The sequence below is a fragment of the Rutilus rutilus genome (assembly GCF_951802725.1).
Source record: "Rutilus rutilus genome assembly, chromosome: 25".
Taxonomy (NCBI): Eukaryota; Metazoa; Chordata; class Actinopteri; order Cypriniformes; family Leuciscidae; genus Rutilus; species Rutilus rutilus.
In genome coordinates, this window is record NC_140229.1 from 14,207,759 (window position 1) to 14,228,840 (window position 21,082).

General features: G+C 36.8%; 4 protein-coding genes across 10 annotated transcripts in view; all 4 read right to left on the minus strand.

The window, feature by feature from the left end:
* ehbp1l1b (EH domain binding protein 1-like 1b) overlaps nucleotides 1-2,541 on the minus strand; it is a 29,170-nt gene extending 26,629 nt beyond the window's left edge. For 6 of the 7 annotated variants that reach the window (XM_084401175.1, XM_084401178.1, XM_084401176.1 and 3 more), the window contains exon 1: nucleotides 2,065-2,370. In XM_084401175.1, the coding sequence (XP_084257301.1) occupies nucleotides 2,065-2,168 (104 nt within the window). In that variant the 5' untranslated portion in view covers nucleotides 2,169-2,370. Of the gene's footprint in view, nucleotides 1-2,064 lie in introns of all 7 variants that reach the window. The other variant, XM_084401177.1, reaches the window with a different exon arrangement.
* Nucleotides 2,542-8,114: 5,573 nt separating this feature from the next.
* Nucleotides 8,115-10,571, minus strand: fam89b (family with sequence similarity 89 member B). Its single transcript, XM_084399764.1, has 2 exons — nucleotides 9,796-10,571; nucleotides 8,115-8,919 (listed from the first exon to the last, which is right to left on the minus strand). The coding sequence occupies exons 1-2, from the start codon at nucleotides 10,048-10,050 to the stop codon at nucleotides 8,650-8,652; spliced, it is 525 nt and encodes a 174-aa protein (XP_084255890.1). The 5' UTR covers nucleotides 10,051-10,571; the 3' UTR covers nucleotides 8,115-8,649.
* A 1,351-nt stretch (nucleotides 10,572-11,922) lies between these two features.
* Nucleotides 11,923-14,826, minus strand: znrd2 (zinc ribbon domain containing 2). The gene is made up of 4 exons (XM_084399942.1): nucleotides 14,689-14,826; nucleotides 14,126-14,274; nucleotides 13,303-13,387; nucleotides 11,923-13,212 (listed from the first exon to the last, which is right to left on the minus strand). The coding sequence occupies exons 1-4, from the start codon at nucleotides 14,807-14,809 to the stop codon at nucleotides 12,764-12,766; spliced, it is 804 nt and encodes a 267-aa protein (XP_084256068.1). The 5' UTR covers nucleotides 14,810-14,826; the 3' UTR covers nucleotides 11,923-12,763.
* An 859-nt stretch (nucleotides 14,827-15,685) lies between these two features.
* LOC311284804 (solute carrier family 35 member F4) lies at nucleotides 15,686-20,899 on the minus strand (the record flags this gene model as incomplete). Its single annotated transcript, XM_084400017.1, has 7 exons — nucleotides 15,686-15,933; nucleotides 16,432-16,521; nucleotides 16,805-16,997; nucleotides 18,368-18,493; nucleotides 18,597-18,813; nucleotides 19,966-20,278; nucleotides 20,827-20,899. The coding sequence occupies 7 exons, from the start codon at nucleotides 20,897-20,899 to the stop codon at nucleotides 15,686-15,688; spliced, it is 1,260 nt and encodes a 419-aa protein (XP_084256143.1).
* Nucleotides 20,900-21,082: the final 183 nt, after the last annotated feature.

Genomic DNA, 21,082 nt, shown 5'->3' on the forward strand with positions numbered 1-21,082 from the left:
AGCTGGATCATCTATTGTTGTTCACATTGATGTTTGCAAAGGTAATGTGTGTCAGTAGCAGCACGAACCGCTACACAAAAAGAAGCGAGACCCAACTCTTACTCAGGTTACAGCTAGTAATAGCAACAGGGCAGAACGGTCTAAAAGGATAAATTAGGAGGAGAAGAGGGGGAACGTGGGTAGAGTGCGGATGGACGTAAAAATAGACTGCCAGCCTGGTTGGAAAAATGAGTTCTCTTTCTTTCATTTTCTTCCTATAATTCAGTCCTTCTTTTTTCATCACTTTGACATGTAAAGTAACTGTCAGATAAACACACACGTGCTCACATACACACACCCCGTTCAAGTTATATTACCCCATCAGAAGCAACCGCTGTGTCATTTTCAGCTGTCTGATATCTCCAGCTCACACCCTCCTCAGCTGTGGCGTAACATCTACAGACTTTGGCCCACTGTCAGTATATGAAAATCACCCACAAGATCAGACGTGCTCACAGAAATACACATTCTGTAGTTTCTTTTCACCTTTAGAAAAGGTGCTCTACAAAAGAGATTTTAAGAAAGCTGTACTGCGATACACGTTTAGGTCAGCAAAAGAAAGCTCTGGAATTTCTTTCCTCTGTGTTGCAAGAGGATCTAGGACATTGCACATCAGCTGTAAGCTCATTAGGTGATAACAACAATTACGACTGCTCAAGTTTACTATTAACCCAACCTATTTTTTCCAATAACAAAGTTGAAAGTTTGAATATGAGGCCATATTAAATAAGAAAGAATAACTCATTTCTAGAATATAGAATTGGTGAAACTGAGATCATTTAGATCACCAATAAGATGATTCGGGCATTCTATGACAGAGTCGTCATAGTGCTAATCTCAGATAGTGCTTAACTTTAATAGGCAGAAATTACAGAGTGATTCAGCTCTCCTAAAGGCAGATGACAAACCAATGAATAAGGAGGGTTGCTTCATTTGCCAGGCCAAGACTTGTTCATAGAATATTGTCAATAGTTAATATCAGCAAAATAATTAAAACAAATTCTCCAGTCCAACAGAAGCATCAAACATCTTAGCGTATTATGTGTATTGTGCATATAGTCTTGTATATTGTCTTGTACTGTCATTATTACATGACTGCAATGTTGGTGGATGATGCACTCAATATTTCAACTCACTGTTGCACTTGTGTATGGTGTAGTGATGATAAAGTCATTTGATTTGATTGCTTTGATTTAAAGACATCTTTTTGTCTTTGCTATGTACTTGTGATTGAAAAACAGTAACGTTATCATTTTCAAATCCAATCAGACTGAATTCTTTCTGATAATGCTGTCTTTAATCATAGATGAGAACAGATACCTATGCTGTGAGGACCGAAACACTCCCTGTCTGTGTCGACAGCTGTCTCCTGATCAAGACACATGATAGACAGCAGAAATAGAATTGTTTAATTCTCTCACCTCAACACTGTTTATATGAAAAACTTTTTTCAAGAAAAAAAAGAAAAGCAAAATATTGCACAAAACTTAATATTTGAGTTTTGTGTTGGAAAACAGCAATAAAGTAGTTCCCTATTTAAGGGTGAAGTCAAGAGGAATTCAGTGCTCTTTTAAGCTCTCATAATATTATAACCGAAAAATGAAAAGGACAACACCTAAAAAGAAAGGAAAAGCAACACCACTCAATTTGAAACAATGAAACAATTATAACTCCCGCTTATGTGAGTGAGGTAAATTAAAATTAAAAGAAGCAGCAGCAGTTTATTCTGCTTAGATTATCTTGATGGATGTTCATATGATGTTCAGTGTTGACAGCCCGAGTGATGGAGGCGGAAGTAGAGGTGTGTGTGGCTGTCAACGTTCTCCAATGCATTTCAAATACAGTCTTAATATCAAGAGCTGTATTAATTGTTCTATTCACAATCATTTAGATTAGCCTACCGACGTTAAATTAAAATAAGATACAGTGTGTGCGCATTGTACTGTTTCAGTCAGAAGAACCGCCCTTCAGCACTGCGTATTTAGGAAGCACACGCGCTATAACGGAAAAGAAATCATAACTTACCATTTCTTTGTACATTCCAGAACAAGTTCTTGATACGAAGCCACGAACTGAAATTTAGTAGCCTTTTTGCCAACTCTTTGTAATCTTTTCCACACTGAAGTCATTCTTCTGTAGAAAATGCAGTGTCCGCGAATGAAGTCAGGAACATGGAAATTATGTTTTTACCGTCCCGTCACTGAACAAAAAGTAAAAAGCCTGCTGAAATATACGGCTGTCAAATGGCTCGTAAAGTGAAATGTTCCTGCTGAGGAGCACGAGCTGCACCTCATGCGGCTCAGTACCACCGAACTGTCGCCATCGAGTAAAGACCATTTACGGAAACTACTGCATCACGTTACACACCAGAGCGAGAGATTGTCAGTGTATTGCAATTAGTTGCCTTGGAGCAAAAACATTTGTGCGTATAGAATCTTGAGGAATCTTGAGGAACCTTATCGTTTTTGAGTCGTGGAAACTCACGCGATACGAAATTATTCTAAAAAAAGCAGCTGTCTGACCATGAACTGATGAAAGTGGATGAAGAAGTGCAGGAGTTGGTGGGAAGGGTTATGCAAACACGCATATGATGCAGCCTCTATGCAAAAATCTCCCTCATTGTATTCCGTACAGTAGGAAAGGTAATGATGGATCAGGGGTTACATCCAGTCAGCTAGGGGTCAGAAGAGGACGCACTTTATGAATAAGTTTGAATAATTATAAAATCTTAGTTGCAAAATTACAGATAAAGTCCAAAGTGATGTTTTTATGAAAAACAGCTAAAAAAAAACAAACATCTAATTGAATTTATAGTTGCTAAAACTGTACTGCAAATAGGGTGGCGCTACAAAATGAACGCTGTTTGTGGGGTTTGAGAAAGGAATTTTTTAAAAAGAAAATAGAATTGTGGACTTGCAGTATGGCTAATAAAAATAAATAAAATTGGTCTGTGATTTTAGGGCAAAATAATTCAAAGGTAGACATACATGCATTTTTATGATTGTTCATTTATGTTGTCTCCAAACATTTGGGTAGCTTTTACTACATTTTACCAAGTTATGTTGCAATTTGACAATACTTTAGATAGATAGATAGATAGATAGATAGATAGATAGATAGATAGATAGATAGATAGATAGATAGATAGATAGATAGACAGACAGACTGACTGACTGACTGACTGACTGACCGACTGACATTTATTCATTCATATGGGAGTATTTGGCAGCCCATAGAACCATTTGGTAAAATAGGTCTGTGTTCATCGTTCATTGTATTGTCACTTAATTTGGGTCAAATCATCTTCAGATCATATAAATGTACCATATGGGCTGCCATAGACTCCGCTATGGGCTGCTATAGACTCCGTGAGGCTGTCCAGTCCTTGATCACGATGGGTATTTTTAGTGGACATTGACAAGGGGATTTTTCAAGTTACACAGGATCTATTTTAGAAGCCTGGGAGCGAGGGATAAATGGACAGAAGCAGCTGGAGGGATGGAAGGAGTGGTGCCGCTTGCTTGGGTTATGAGGGGGAGCACAAACGTTTGGCTCAGTTGATGACCTAGAATCCAAATCGGTGACCCCCTTAGTCATATTCCTGTGTGACACTAACCTCTTCCTGTCTGGTGTTTCCACTCACTGGCTGCTAACCCCATTATATTTCTGTATTTAAAACAAAAATGAATTTGACATTCCAATTTCAAAATTGTAATGTCAAGGCTATTCAAGGCTATGTGCATTTCAGTAAAGCTCATTAACAATAACTGATCAGCACAGGTGATTACTGACGCGTGAAACTAACTACCAGTGGTTTGTTTTTGAGAGTTGTTGAATATAGTTTGCAGTCTAATTTCAGGAACGCAAATATGAGCCAGCTCATGTAAAACTTAGCAAACAGACTTAAGTCTACTGGGAAACAGTGATTTGTGGCCATGACTATGAGTTTCCAAAATGGGCCCCTCCCTTCACTGGACATCACAAGCTGAGTTTGTATCTGGGTAAGACATGAGCTCACTCATAATACATGCTTACTCACTAGGTGGATCAAGAAATGCCTCATCCTTATAATGACGTGCCGGTGCCACACCACCTTATGGTATAAAAAAAAACAAGGGCCTCATTTATTTGCGAAGAACATGAAGATGACATACTGTTCTCCTTCGACCACATATGCTACTTTTGAAATGTTTGGGGTCAGTACGATTTTTTTTTTTTTTTTTTAAAGAAAGAAAGAAATTATTACTTTAATTCAGCAAGGATGCATTAAATTGATCAAAAGTGACAGGAAAGACATTTATAATGTTAAAGGGTTAGTTCACCCAAAAATGAAAATTCTGTCAGTAATTACTCACCCTCATGTTGTTCCAACCATGTAAGTCTTTCGTTCATCTTCGGAACACAAATTAAGATATTTTTGATGAAATCTGACAGAATTTTGACTCTTCCATAGGCTTCCAGTGTGACCGAAACTCACCGGCCCAGAATAGTTATTAAAACATCGTTAAAATAGTCCAAGTAACTACAGTGGCACTACATTAAGTTTATCATGCGACGAGAATACTTTTTGTGCGCAAAAACAAACAAAAATAACGACTTTATTCCACTTTTCATTTCCTTCTCTCTGGGCCTCGTAGTGTTTTTGCGCTGCGCGTCTGTGTTGCACGTCATCACGCAACACACACATGACCGGCGTCGGCCAATAGTGAGCCTACGTGGTGACGTGTAACACAGACGCGCTGCGCAAAAACACTACGCAAACCAACTAGACATCCAGAGAGAAGGAAATGAATAGTGGAATAATAAAGTCGTTATTTTTGTTTGTTTTTGCGCACAAAAAGTATTCTCGTCGCTTGATATACTTAAGATTGAGCCACTGGAGTCACTTGGACTATATTAACGATCTCTTTAATAACTTTTCTGGGCCAGCAAGTTTCGGTCACACTGGAAGCCTATGGAGGAGTGAAACATGGCTCAGATTTCATCAAAAATATCTTAATTTGTGTTCCGAAGATGAACGAAGGTCTTACGCGGTTGGAACAACATGAGGGTGAGTAATTACTGACAGAATTTTAATTTTTGGGTGAACTAACCCTTTAAGATTTCTATTTCAAATAAATGCTGTTTCTATTTCAAATAAACTTTCTATTAATCAAAGAATCCTAAAGAAAATGTTTTACAGTTTCCACAAAAATATTAAGCAGCACAACTGTTTCTTGAGCATTAAATCAGCATATTAGAATGATTTCTAAAAGATCATATGACAATGAAGACTGTAATTATAGTAATTAATACACATAATACACTAGTAATTATGCTGAAAATTCAACTTTGCCATCACAAGAATAAATTACATTTTAAATTATATTAAAATAGAAAACAGTTATTTAAAATTTTAACAATATCTCACAATATTACTGTTTTTGCTAGTTTTGATTAAAAAGTAGCCTTGATGAGCATACGAAATGTCTTTAAAAAAAAACATTTTAAAAAATCTTACCAACCCCAAACTTTTGAATGGCAAAATGCAAATAAATCCACGTTAGAATGATGGGAATGGTTTTTAAAAACGCTTTCGATATGTCGAAAGTATGTGTAATCATTTCTGCCATAATATTTATGCCTTTAAGATTAATCAAAGGGCAGAAAGTGCATATTTTTCATATTAATGTGATTGAAAAGATAGCAATGTGACCTTTGGTTTGAGCTACTTTTAACAGACATTCCTTGTTGAGATATTGTATCCAACAATATCTTACATCTGTATTTTATTTATAGAGCTTCCTAGAGAAATGCCACATCCTTCACCACTTAATCACTCCATCATGCCAAATATGGGGAGTTTGAGATTGTCTCCTGAAGAAGTATGCAATGTGGAAAGCACAGTGTGTTTCAGCAAGATTTTGGCACATGAGTGGGGCTTGTGGGACAATGACAAATTCTCAGTGCTGTAAGACTGCCCAGAGCTTTGTTCTTGTCTACCTGCACAGACTCAAACATACGACCACTTAGCCTGGAGCACCAGACGGAAACCTTTAATAACTGTTTGCTATTCTTTGGAGGACAGACTCTGACAGCAGCTGTAGTGAGCATGGAGAACCATGACCTCCCCAGATAGCAGAGTTTAGACACTGTGGTTCATCCACCTGCTCAACCCAAATAAATGTCAGAGATTAAACCAATGGCTATTTATAAAATGTAAAATTCTATAGACACATAGACTTCATAAAACCTAAAGCTACTGTTTGCAGTTTAATTTTAGTTATGCAAATATCAGCAAAAAATTGTGGTCATGAGTCATGACTGAGTTTCCAAACATCCCCTCCATTTAAATTAATTTGAATAATAGAAAATGTTACAGTATATTGTTATATATTACATGAAACTTGCTATAGTATATTGCTATTTCTGTCATGACAACTCTCTGAGTGTTTGGCATGGTAATGAAAATGACAATGTTGATATGTTTGGTCTTGGCGGAATAGATCATATGCTGCTGCTGCTGCTGCAGAGAAAGTACAGGACTTGCTACTGCCAATATAAGACATATACGACTTGCTGCTGCTGTACAATATAGCACATGAATTACCTGTAGCAGATCTATACAGGTGGAGCTGGGGAAGGTGGAGGGTTTATAAAAGCGCGCTGCAACTGCTACAGCAAATGCTAACCTTGTCAAAATGCTAAGTCTTTGAAAGTTGAGCAGCGAGCTCATTGCTACTGATACAGGAGGAACCAATCAACTGTCAACCCTATAGTCTATAGCAGGGATAGGCAACTCCGGTCCTAGAGGGCCACTGTCCTGCAGAGTTTAGCTTCAGCCCTGATAAAAACTCAACTGCCTGTATCTATCTAGTAATCCTGAAAACATTGATTGCCTTGTTCAGGTGTGTTTAATTAGGGTTGGAGCTAAACTCTGCTGGACAGTGGCCCTTCAGGACCGGAGTTGCCTATCCCTGGTCTATAGTATAGAGAATCATAGAAGATTGAGTTAAAGGGATACTCCACTTTAAAATGAAAATTCTGTCATCACATACTCACCCTCATGTTGTTTCAAACCTGTATGAATTTCTTTCTTCTGCTGAACAGAAAGGAAGATATTTAGAAGAATATCAGTAACCAGACAGTTTCTGGTCTCATTGACTTCCATAGTATATTTTTTTCCTACTATGGAAGTCAATGAGACCAGAAACTGTCTGGTTACTGACATTCTTCTAAATATCTTCCTTTCTGTTCAGCAGAAGAAAGAAATTCATACAGGTTTGAAACAACATGAGGGTGAGTATATGATGACAGAATTGTCATTTTAAAGTGGAGTATCCCTTTAAGGACCTATCAGCCTGCGCCATCTGGAGTTTTATGACAGAACTTTGTATTTATTAAACTGCTATAGACTTACATATAGACTTGATAAAACCTAAAGCTTAATTTTGATGGAAATTACAAGACATGCCACTGTGTTACTGTAATAATATGAATAATAGTGATGGAACAGTTTTTTTTTTTTTTTTTGTACTGCCTGGCCTGTGTCTGAACTTGTTCCTCCCTTCTCTCCCTAATGCAAAAAAAGCTAGCAGGATTACCTAATAAGCACAAGAGTAGCTGGAACCATTTGTTTATACTTTCTGCGTAATGAGTGAGTGGTTCAGAAAGATCTGAGCGAGTCTCAATCCAAACATTCAAATTTAGTATAATTGTTTTAATCGGATGGCATGTATCTGGTCTGACTCAAAGATAAACATTACAGGAAACGAATCTAGCAATCTTCTTTTGCGCTAAACGGTACCAAGGCAATGGAAAGAAGAGAGGTTTCCCCAAAGAGTTATTTTGTTTACTCTGATGTTGTTTTGAGTCATGATGTAAAGAATATTAATTTACAAACTTTAAGGAAGGAAATGAGTGCCACCTAATGGCTGATGTGTTCATATCTGCACTGGACAGCTGATTTGAACATGTTGAGCATGTATTTTGAGACAATGGTGGATAAAGTATCAGACAACAAAAATATTAGCTAAACTATAAAGGAAACAAACCACTTTTACTGTAGTGCATTCTTGAGACCATCAGCGAAAAGGAAAAGTTTGACATGTTTTATTACTTTTTCATTTAGTACAAAATGCAAGTTTAACTTACTAATGGAAAACAGAGGTGGCAAATAATATTGTATAATAAAATAAACAGTATCTCAAATGCTGGTAAGTAAGAAAATAGACAAGTGATAATACACATCTATATAATATAATGAAATTGTGACTTGATATATCAAAAGAGAGAATAGTAAGGCATGTCTTTAATTAAATTTTTGATGTATACTTCAAAATTTTTGAAGTAGAAAAACATCCTAGACTACACTGTTTCTGGCCATAACATCCTCTTCCTGTCAGTCCACATCCGGTCTTTATGACTTTACAGGAAGTAAAAAGGCAGTTTTCCATGGTTCCCCTGAAAGAAGCTTACAATCACCATTGTAACAGTATCCTACAAAAACAAAAGCCTTGATCATTTTGATGCCTATAGAATCCTTCAAACAATGGAGTCATGTCTGTCACGGTTTATATCGATGAGGATCATGGGAGATCAGATCTATAACTAAGAGAGCGCATGCTTCATTTAAATGGGGATGTGGAAAGAGTCTTTGATCCACTGGTCTCGGGAGTTCTGAGTGGGCTGAGGAAGGGATAACAGCGTCTCCCCGCTCTCCCCTTCATTTTCATCTTCATCTTCCTCCTCTTCATCTTCAGAATAGCCATTTTCGGTGTTGAAGGAGCTCTCGCACAAAGAAGAGGAGATGTCCTGGAAAGCTCCTTTGTATTCCTGTATGGACTCATATAGAGACCACAACTGGCACAGCAAGGACATGTCTAACTGTCGAAGACCAACCTGCAAAAGACACAAGTACATATGGGCTATGCGGAATTACCATACATATTGTAATTACATATTTTATTTACCTCTAATGTACAATTTTTACATTAGAGTGAACACATATTTTACATTACACATATTTTAATTACTTCTAATGTACAAACAATATATGTTCAAACAGCTGTTATGAGTTTGCATTGTAAAAATTTAACATTTTGTGGGGAGAAGACATGTTTTTACATTGCCGTAACTAATCAAAATAAGCTAAGCAATTTTCAACTTTTTTTTTAAGTATTCAAGATTTAACTCATTTTTAATGTCAGTTTAATGCAATATAAGTTGAAATGACTTAAACACCCAAGTTAGTTGTACTTAAAAATGTAAGGCAGCAAATTTTTTGTGTAACGTTGCTTTCAATAAAACTGTCAATGAAAATGTTAAACTTTTATTAAAATACATTTCAAACTAAAATGACTGTCATACAAAAATATTATTGAACATGTTTTTAATTTCTGAATTAAAAGTTGTTTTGAATTTTTTTTTTTTTTTAGCTCAAATCAAACATGTCTAGGTAGGGTAACTGTCCAGAGATTGTATCAAATAATAAATACAAATTCTTGAAAAAAGCTGACAATCTTTTATTAGCCTATGATTTTATATTACTTTCTAATTAGGAATTTTTCTTTAGAAAAATAAAATAAATTAAAACTACAATGAATACGATTATAAATGTACCCTACATTTCTTTTACATTTTCAAAAAAACTTAGCACATATTTTAAACGAGACTTTTAAAATAATCTCTCACATTTGTCTTTGACCCATAAATAGCTGCCAATTTAGCAGATATCCAGTGAAGGTCACACTGGCACATTCAGGCGTTGTCTCGTACCATCTCTTTGCGCAACACGGCCAGCGCTGCGTCAAGGCTCGCTGGTTTACTGCGGCCAAGACAGTCGCTCACTCTGGACTTGCTGATGTCCGCTTGGATGCGTGTCCTCTTGCTGTAGACCTTCTCAATGTCCCTCCACGATCCCCCGCTCGAGTTTAGGATGCCACTCAGTCCTTTGGGTAACGGAGGCAAACCTTCAATGGAACAGACGCTTCCAGCCGGACAATCCGCTGGACTGGACTGAAACCCGTTCATTTCCGATTTCACTGGTTTTGCTTTTAAAATAAAATCCTGGTTTGAAACTTTTCTAGGCCTGGTGTTGTTATTTTTCTAATTTATTTTTTAACACCATTAAAAATATGCAATTGAGATTAGCCTAAATGTACAACCTTTCTATAAAAAGACAAGCTAAAGGTGAGCGCATGACCTTAACTGCAACCAACTGTCACGTCTAAAAACTAACTTCCGGAAAATATAAAGAAAAGTCATATGCGATATTCCTCATATGTAACCGCTGGTCTAAACTAAATTATAACTATAACAGCTCATTTACACCGTATCTCTTCAGGAGGCATTTGATTTTCCGCTCTTCCTTACTTGCATTTCGTCGTAAAGCAGCGCATTTATTCTACTGCTCGAGATGAAAACAAATCCCTACCCTTAGATATAAGCAAAACTGGTCAGGGAACCCTGTTCGGGAGATCAAGGAGCCCCGCTTTGTTTTCGTTTAACGTTTTCTTTTGTCTTGTGCAGCTAAACCTCGCCCACTGAATCTCTCCGCCCAGTGCGCCGTTTGGCCACAGTGAGGCGCTGTTTCTCACTTCCAGCAGTAAACTCAATAAAACCATGGCTGCATCCGACATCGCATCCTTCCCTATATAGTAAGCAAAAAACAGTAGGCTATGTGACACAAGAAATATGTCCGAATTCATAGTACTCATGAAAGAGTAGGCAAAAAGTACCAGGATTACCTACTACTTCGGCAGAGATTCTGAAGTGTGCATATGATGGCCACGGGAGTATTTGGGAATGGCAGTGATGTGATAATGACAGCATAGCGAATGCAGTATCCGGAATACATTTAAGCCACCTTTCCACTGCACATAGTATGACATTACTTCACGACCGCTAAAAATGTATGTTATGCATAGTATGAGTGTCACTGTGTGTAGTAGCCTATACATTTTAAAATAAACACACTCATACTATACAGAACATAATTTTTTTTTAGCGGTCGTGGAGTAATTACTTAGGCTACTCAAAAAAAGTACCTACTCAAGAGAGAATGCAATTTCGGACGCAGCTTATCTGATGTCAATCATGTTATCTCTTTCCCTGTGTAGGCTATATTCTCAATTAATTTTTAAAGACCCCTGTGGTGAAAATCAAGTTTTAATGTTATTTATTTATGAGCCTATGTGGTGTTTTTAATATGCTTTAAGTGCAAATGTGCAAATTCTTAAGTCAACACCATTGCTGAGTATTTTCTCTTTAAAACTGCAGTGAACCAAAGACGGTCTCAAAAACGCGGTTTGAAATCGCTGTTGTTATCTACGTCACAAATATGTTGTAACCAATCACATCAATAATTTAATTTGCATACTCATGATTCCGCCTATACTAAATGAAGCAAGCGTGCAGTTACATTATTTTAAGGCATGGAAAAATGTCATTTTGGTGATCAAAGATGAGTTTTAAGGGTTGCAATTATTGACAACAGGGGGACTTTAAAGGCTTCAGCTGAGCTTTGGTGGCCACAGGGAGGCGCTGTTTCTCAAGTTCAGCAGTAATCGTAATTAAACCATAGCATATCATGTTCTTTCTTTCCTTAAGTATTTTCTTGAATCTAAAATACTTTTTTTTTTAAAGGCTTCATCTGAGATTTGTGTGGGAAAAATTAATATCTAACGGGTCATTGTTACAGACCGTGTTTTTTTGCTTAAAACGCAAAACAGAATAGAGGAATGGAAAAAAAAAAACGTCTGGAGACGTGGAAACTTAGCACCACGTTTTTAGAGTATTGTGTCAGACGCAAGATACAGCAAAAACGCAACCACAAGTGTTTACGCAGAAAACTGATGAAATAGTCGTGCAGTAGAATCAAAAAGGCAATGCCTAGAAACACCCTTTTTTTAAAGTTGAACTTTATTAACGCTAGCACAATGGTCACTTCTGTCTATTGCTTTACAAAGAAGAATGATAGAAAAGCGCCGTAGTGGAAGGCAAAAACAGGTTTTCCCCATTCCATTGCCTGCATCTCACTTTTTCAATGCAAAAACGTGTTTTATGTGACTGGCCCCTTAAGGACCCGTCAGTTTTCTTTCTTTTTTTGCGTTTGAAAACGACAAACGCGGGGCAGCGAAAAAACAACTAAACGTCTGTATAAGTCATTGAGGCTGCTTCATTTCAGTAAACTGAGATCACTACATTCCAAAGTCTTTAAGACATTACAATTTATGCTTCACTAGGAATAACAGTCATTTTTATAATAGTTAATATTCTGAAATAAGACATCCTTAATGACTTGAGACGAAAGCGACCACCGGAGGACGCAGTCTTCGAAATAAGATACAGCTATTATCAAACTTAAGATGCTGCTATTCCTTACGATGGCAAAGCTCATAGCACCAAAATGGTGCCACTGTAGTAACATTGTCACAACGGTCAATTCAGTGCTTTCAGAAAATATGGATTTCATAAAGAAATGGGGAAAAAATCATGAAAAAGAAAAACAGCTTTTGCAGCTAAAGCAATGTATTTCAACACACAACAGTCACATGCTGCTTTGGAACAAACACAACTAAAACATTCCATTGAGTATGTTACTAATATATATATATATATATATATATATATATATATATATATATATATATATATATATATGTATATATACACATATATAAGTGCTGTTCATATTTCATATTATATGTGTGTGTGCTATTACAGCCCTGATTGTAGTTCAGTCTTATGAGAGCTGCAGCTCTTTCAAGCTACGCAGGGATTCGGCACAGCCTCGGATGAGATTGCAGAGCTGGATACTGGCCTCCACTGACGCAGAGTGCTGGAGCTCCTGTGTGGCCCATCTGAGTTTGTGTAGCACTGCCTCCTCTGCGCTCGACAAGGCTGCGTGTTGGAGGGTGTTACCCAAGGACCCTGAAGGAGGTGTAGTCTGGACAGGAGGGTTGGCAGGTGGCAGGAAGTTTGCGCTGGCAGGGGGAGCAGAAACAGGAGTGGACTGTGTGGTGGGAAGGGGACCTCTCAGTCCAGACGCGGCCCCCTCGCAGTGCTCCGGCCGGGGCTGGCCAGTGATGGAGAGAGGGGGTTCGCTGGAGGAGGCTCCGTTAGATTCAGGGAGAGACTGACTCGCAAGCTGACGCTCTCGTACCTGTGACAAGGCTGCCTGGGCATTCAAAGCTGAAAATGAAAGTGAACAAGTTAACAGAGATACACAAGAGTCTAGACTGTACATTCATAAACAATTCAAGAGGCTGCATTCAAACGTACCTGGGTTGTCCTTGTCAACATCGGAGTCCAGCTCTTGACAAGCAACACAGTAATATTTCTTCTGCTTATCTTGCAGCAGAATTGTCTGAAAATATATAGGACAATTCATTGCATTCCTTAATTCATACATATTGTAATAAAAAATAAATAAATATTTTTTATTATAATTTCAGTGGTCTAATCACCTGAGAATGCTAGTACAATGCTTATGTTTCATATATGTATATATATACAATGCTTATGTTGTATATATGTATGTATGTGTATATGTGTATGTATATATATATGTATATATATATATGAAGAGTTCAGATGCAAAAGCCTCTAAATGCCATCTGAAATTTTCTTATAGAATGATCATTTTTATCAAGCTCGTATATTTAAATTCAATAATTTCACTTAAATGGCAATGAAGATTACCTATTAATTATCATTTAAGTGAAATTACTGAACTTAAATATACAAGCTTGATAAAAATGATCATTCTATAAGAAAATTTTAAATGGCATTTAGAGGCTTTTGCATCTGAACTCTTCATATATATATATACATATGTATATATACACACATATATATATATATATATATATATATATATATATATATATATGTATGTATGTGTGTGTGTGTGTGTGTGTGTGTATATATATATATATGTGTGTGTGTGTATGTATGTATGTGTATATATATATATATATATATTTTATACACACAGTCACACACATGTATATAGTGTTTATACATTATGATTATATATATTAACAATAATGACAATAATGTTATGAAGTCACTGATGAGTGAAGGAAAGGTGTTTTACTCTCACCCCACACAGCTCACAGCAATCCCCCAGCATCTTATATCCCTTCAGCAGATAGTCTCCCATCAGCTTGCTGATCTTGTCCTGCCGCTCCCGTCGAGCCTGAATCACCTTCATCTCCGCCTCGGAGGGAGGTTCCCATTCAAAGTCTTCATCTAGATTCATCAAAGCACATGGATTCCTCATGTCTGTACGTGTGTGTGTGTGTGTCATTAATGTACAGATGACAAACAGTCTGCCAGCTAACATCCATGTGTCTGGAGATTTCAGACAGTTACACGACTTTACGTTCGGTTGTCCATAGACTGTATAAAATAAGGTTGTCACTAATAATCATTTATGATAAAGGCATTGTAAAGACCTAGATATTTCGAATAAATTAAAGCTACACACCCATACCGACAGACATTGAAGCGCTAACCTGCTAGCGTGAGATGTTATTTTAGCGCGGCTGCACGTGCACTATTTTAGCACGACGGAAGTAAGTAAAGTGACTGAAGATTATTGAGAGATATAAATAGGGAAGTCAACAACCGAATAAGCAAAATATGACTTTATTCACATTTTACCTGCGTTAAGGGCCATGCTTTCCTCATCAGCCGCCTCACAACACAGATAACGTTTCCTGCTGCTCGAAACATCAGCGGTGAAATGTGTGTGTAAAGTGAAGAGAAAACGGACTGACGCCATCTAGCGAGCTGAATGTAGGTCCTGACTCATGCAGTTTTGTTCTCACTTTTATTGAATATGATTCTTTTACTGTCTATGAATATGACCACATTGAAAATAAAACTAAAACTGGAAATAAAGAAAGTTTTAGGATTTTGATATAGCTTACATAGACACGCATTTTGACAACAGAGAAAAGTTATGATGGAAAGCAAAGAATGATTATCCAATTAAATATTCTGGCATTCATGTTAATTTTTAAACTTTAATATAATTTTTGAATTATTAGAGAATTTTTTAAAATGTAATATATATATATATATATATAAACCTATACACAATTTATTATTATCTTTCTTTACATAAATAAATAAATAAAATGTACAATTTGTATTGGCTTGAGTTGCTAACACTTTACAATAAGGTTCCATTTGTTAACATTATTAACAACATGAACAAAAAAAGTACTTCTAAAGATTTAAGTTGTATCTGTTAATATTATTTCATGAACCTGAGCTGACACGAAATCACAATGAGCAGTTGTATTTTTTTTTATTAATATTAACAAAGATGAATAAATAGTGTAACAAATGTTACATGCTCATTGTTACAATATCTATATAGAACATAAACATCATTTAACTTGTTTTTCTAAGAGTGTGATGTTAACTAATTGAACATTATTGTAAAGTTTAAACTTTTTTTTATTATAATCTTTCTTATTATCTTACTATCATTATTGAATCTGGTGTGTCAGCAGCAGCTAATAAAGACATTTTGAATTTCAAACAACATGAACACAGAATTACAATGTGAATAGTTGCATTTACACATCAGACACACAAAACGTTTTATGATGTCATCAGACCAACACTCAATTGTTCTAATAATAGTCTCTCAGCTGAGTGCCACTATGGCTGGTTTGGGTTTTGCTCGTGCAATCCCAGCGGGGTCCCCTACAGTCTCCTCTCCAAGGACACTGTCCTCTCGCCAGTTTCCACGCCACAGTGTGCTGAGCCAGCGCAAAGTGCTCTCATCCCAGTTTTCTGGAAGCTGCAGCATGAGATACCCTGCTGATATGATGCTGGCTGCTGCTGTCCGCACATGGCTAATGTGCAGAGTTACGGTCACAAATGTATCTACAGCTTGAGAAAGAGAGAGAGGGCAATAGACTTGACCATGGAAAAATATGCAAGATGCAAAAACTGAAATTAAATGCTTTACATGTCCGATCGCTTTGATACAACTAGGCCTCTAGAGTGCAGGAATTATGTATTTTTGTAGGCAAAAACCTGGACAAGAGTTAGGATTTTAGCACTTTCTGTCAAAAGTCAATGGGGTTTTTGAATGGGTTTTTGGTTAAATGCCTGAAATAAGGTTTACACAAGCTCAAGATACTTTCACATTTTATTCTACAACATAAACTATATCATGATGAACAAAACGTATGAGAATCATAAACTTTTGGTGGTCGCAGAGCTTATTTCTGCAATAATCCAAAAGCCAATGGAAAAATCCTATTGGGTCTTTAGTTGAGGGAACCAGGGTGATGCTAACTTCTACAAAAATCACTGCAGCACTCTATTTCACATGTGAGGCTTCAGAAGGTCTATTTTTATGTTTATGCATGTACAAATACATACCTGCACTCGCTGGGATGGTCAAGAGAATTCCCAGAGAAATTAAACAGGGGTACGTAAACATTCCTCCCAGATTTACCAGCACATTGAAAACTTAGGAGAAAACAGGACAAAAATTAGTTAAAAGTTATATGTCAAATAAAAAATCTGACCTATTTTGTTTTGAATATTGAATCATATTATTAATAATATCAGCAATAAATTATGAAATTATAACAGCTTTAATTATTAATAATTAATAATAACAATAATATCATTTAAAATATCATTAAATACAATTAAAATTTTCTAACATCAGAATTTTCTAACTTCAAAACATTAAATGTGTGCAATCATTAATACATAATGGATAGTGGAAAACAAAAGCATAAGTTACCAAGCAGTAGAGAAGCCATGACACAGAGTTTATCCCAGGGGATGTGCTGAGAGGAAGGCCAGTATTCCACATGTGTGAAATAAAGCAATACACACACCCAGGAGTGGAGGACGAAACTACACAGACCCACGCAGGATAGTAACACACTGGCAGGGCCTGGATGGACATTCCCTACACGCTTTCTGAAAAGCACCTGAGACATGAAGCCATCAGTTGATAAAGTAAAACTGCAGAAAAAACAACTACATTTTCAGTCGGTTACGCACTTTTAGGTTTAGATGAATTTCTTAAACTCACACAGTCTTCTATAGTTTTGTTGTGATTAGTAATTTTAAAGGAGTAGTTCACTTTCAGATAAAATTTACTGATAATTTACTCACCCCCATGTCCATGTCTTTCTTTCTTCAGTCGAAAAGAAATTAAGGTTTTTGAGGAAAACATTCCAGGATTTTTTTTTTTTTTTTTTTACATTCTCTTTATAAAATTTTCTACATTGGCACATACACACACACAAAAAAAAAACCTCCAACAAAATTCACTTTGGGAATACAGTGTGCAGACATAACATTCCAGGATTTTTCTCCATATAATGGACTTCAATGGCAACCAACGGTTTGAAGGTCCAAATGTCAGTCTCAATGCAGCTTCAAAGGCTCGACACGATCTCAGCCGAGAAATAAGGGTCTTATCTAGCGAAACGATCGGTCATTTTCTAAAAATAAAATACAAATGATATACTTTTTAACCACAAATGCCCATCTTGTACTACCTCTGAGACGCGCCACGCATTACGTCATCACGTTGGAAAGGTCACGCGTGACGTAGTCGGAAGTACCGACCAAGTGTTTGCAAGTTTGGAATAGTAGGACCGTTCAAAGTTATTGTATGTTGAATGACACATATTTTTATATATTTGTGTCAGTTTATTGTTTAAAATAGTCCTTACGTGTGCATATCCTGGATGTTTAACGATGTGACACGTGACCTTTCCAATGTGATGATGTAATGTGTGGCGCATCTCAGAGATTTTACAAGACCATTTATTTTTTAGAAAATGACCGATCGTTTCGCTAGATAAGACCCTTATTTATCGGCTGGGATCGTGTCGAACCTTTGAAGCTGCATTGAGACTGACATTTGGACCTTCAAACCGTTGGTTGCCATTGAAGTCCATTATATGGAGAAAAATCCTGGAATGTTTTCCTCAAAAACCTTAATTTCTTTTCGACTGAAGAAAGAAAGACATGGACATCTTGGATGATATGGTTGTGAGTAAATTATCAGGAAATTTTCATTTGAAAGTGAACTAATTCTTTAAGAACGTATAATTGTTTCGGTTGTGAATGACTTAACAAATGGGCTAAATAAATGATTCAATGACTCATTCATAACACAAAATTTGTCGCCACCTACTGACACAACTGTATAGTAACTGAATAATGTCACATGGTCAGTCACTAAACGAAAGTGAACGATTCTTAAAGAATCTTTCTGATGAACAAATCTTTTTCGGATTCAAAAGAGTCACATGGGATGAATTAAAATCCCCACCACTATACTGACCTTGAATAAAGCAGAAGTTGAAGCTGAGCCAACTCCCAATGCCACTCCTGTGATTGAGTCGCTGTGAAAACCGTCCCCATAGACCAACATAACAATGCCAGTGATGGACAGGACGGCAGCTACTACCTAAATAGAAATGAAAATAAATAAATATATTGCCTCAATGAATTGCCTTTCACACACACACACACACACACACACACACACGCTATCCTGTTTGATTGCTCACCCTGACACCCATGAAGCGGTCCTTGAGTCCGATCCATGAAAGGAGGAAAGTAAAAGCTTGGCTGCAGCAGAGAACGGCACTTACGTCCACTTTGGATATGCGGCAAAGCGCCAATAAGTACAAATAACCAGATAAACTCCATAGCACGGAGAATGGAGCTGCTCCTTTCAGAACAATCCTTACGGTCAGTTCTTCACCCAGGAACTGACTACATTTTCTGTATGTCAAAAGAGAATAGAAAGATAGGCCTATAAGGCTAGCAGCACGTCACATCAAAATGATCGCACAACACTCTCTATAACTTATTCTTTCAGTAGTGAAATAGGGTAGACTGGGGCAAATATATAGTCACAAGAGCTTTATCTCAGTCATTAATCCAAAACTCCAATAATACAACAAAGCAATAAGCCCCAAGAAGCCGTGGTTTACAGTGAATTTAAAGGCCGTTGTTAGGCACGATGTATTGCTTTTATAAAAAGGTTAATCCATAAAAATACTTATTTTAATATTTATTTTGGTGTATGTTTGTAGAGTAATTTACAACGCAGCTCAACCAATCAGAATCAAGGACTGGAATGATCAGTTTTAAAAATATGTGTTTTCTCTAGCAGAGGGTTTGTAAAACTTAATTCAAAAATTAGGGTTAGGGTTGGAAGTAAATGATCCAAAATGTAAACAATGTACAAAATGCATTACTTTAAATTTGCATGGGTCAAAACAATGTCTCACTATTGGGGCATGTTGTCATAAAAGGTCAGTAAGTCTGAAAAGAACTTTGAGAAATATTAATTGGAGTAAAAACTTGCCCCTGTCCCCCTGTCAATTAATTCAAAGAATGATTTATTTGCATGTAAATTTTCTGCAACAAAAACCAATATCCACAATTTTTTCACTACTAAAGATGAATGTATGCAGTTTTATTAATAGAACGACCTAAACCCCATGTGTAAAAATACAGCTTAGTCAGGACTCTGTGCATGCACAGTACAATTTATAATAAAGCTTTAACCTATCCCCAAATGATAACGCTGAAGGTTTTGCTGTTATACCAACAACTGCCAGCCAGTTTCAGTGATGACTTTGCACTCATTATGGGTTGTTGACCAGGCATAGATTCATTAATAAAGTGGCAATTTGTTTAGCTGTACTAGAAGCTGGGAGGATTAGGGACTGAAAGCAGCTTGCACTAAACAGCTTTCAAAACATTAAGTCAAAATAAGAATGATATACAGTACAATAATGTTTATTATACTTGATTGAATTGCTTTAGCACTCTAAGCAAATTAATACTGCCACACATCCTAACATGAGCAAGTCATGAAGATCATTTAAAACAATCCAGAGTTCATTTGACATGTTTTCTTCTGACCTGAACTCGGTGGTTGGCAACTGCTTCTGTTTCTCCGTGAGAAGATGACACAGATAGTAGAAGGGAAAAAAGAGAATGTTCCAGATGCTACAGAACCAAATGATAAAGAAAGGGGTGGGATGTTTTATCAGAGTTTCTTTAGCGCTGTGAGTACCCCAGGCCCAGGAAACAGCCACACAAGCCCCTAAAATGAGGCCACAGGTCACCCTCCATACAGCTCGGAATGGCCATCGAGTGCAGCAACGTTTAGATGGTCTTTCTTCATCAGATTCATCCTCAACTAAGTTCTGTTCCTGAGGATCCTTCTCACTTGCTAAGAAAAACAAAGACAAGTCATTCAGAGAATTACAATTGTCACCTTTTCCTACTTCTACATTTGATAGATTTCCATACACACTTAAAAATATAGGTTCCAAAAAAGAGTGATGCCATAGAATTAATAACCATTAATTTGGAAATAAAAACAAAATGGAAATAACCATTTTTGGTTCCCCATAGAACCTTTCAGTGAACAGTTCTTAGTGTGAAAAACATTTCCTTGATATTTAGATAAAAACTTTCGCTATAAAGATCCTTTTATGCAATGGAAGTCAGGAGTTATTAAACAATAAAGCACACTAGACAGGACTAGCAAACTTCATCCATCTTGTTTACTCGTTCACTTTCGTTCTCACACACATTACCTCAGAACTCAACACTTCAAAATAGTAGTTACAATATAATTAACTTATGAACACAACAGAGGTTCCATGGATGAGAAAGGTTCCTTATGGACCTTTATGTTTTAGATTGTCCCAATAACTAAATAATATCAAAACTCCAGTAAACTACGGCAGAGCTATAAAAAAAAAAAAACATTACCTGGTGTAGGCAGGTGAAGTGTGATGGGTAGGGGTCCGGAGGAAGGAGATATCTTGGCTGTGAGTTTGTTCATTGTTTGTTGTGCTCTCCTTAAAAAAACCCTAACCCTTAGGTCAGGGTTCTGAGCCCCTCTCTATGAGCTCGGGCTCTCATACCAGTAATATGCTTTAAGTAAACCCACATGCTTAGTGCAGATTACTACAGATCCACCTGTGATTAAAAATCTATGGTTTAACAGCTTACACTTGCTAAATGC

What these genes read in the sequence shown, in the direction of transcription:
- fam89b (XM_084399764.1), bottom strand. Translation starts at nt 10,050, where the DNA reads ATGAACGGGTTTCAGTCCAGTCCAGCGGATTGTCCGGCTGGAAGCGTC. An exon ending in CCGTGTTGCGCAAAGAGATG is followed by an intron (nt 8,920 to 9,795) that starts GTACGAGACAAC and finishes TGTCTTTTGCAG; the next exon opens with GTTGGTCTTCGACAGTTAGA.
- znrd2 (XM_084399942.1), bottom strand. Translation starts at nt 14,809, where the DNA reads ATGGCGTCAGTCCGTTTTCTCTTCACTTTACACACACATTTCACCGCT. An exon ending in ATTGCTGTGAGCTGTGTGGG is followed by an intron (nt 13,388 to 14,125) that starts GTGAGAGTAAAA and finishes ATATATTTTCAG; the next exon opens with ACAATTCTGCTGCAAGATAA. An exon ending in TGTTGACAAGGACAACCCAG is followed by an intron (nt 13,213 to 13,302) that starts GTACGTTTGAAT and finishes TTTCATTTTCAG; the next exon opens with CTTTGAATGCCCAGGCAGCC.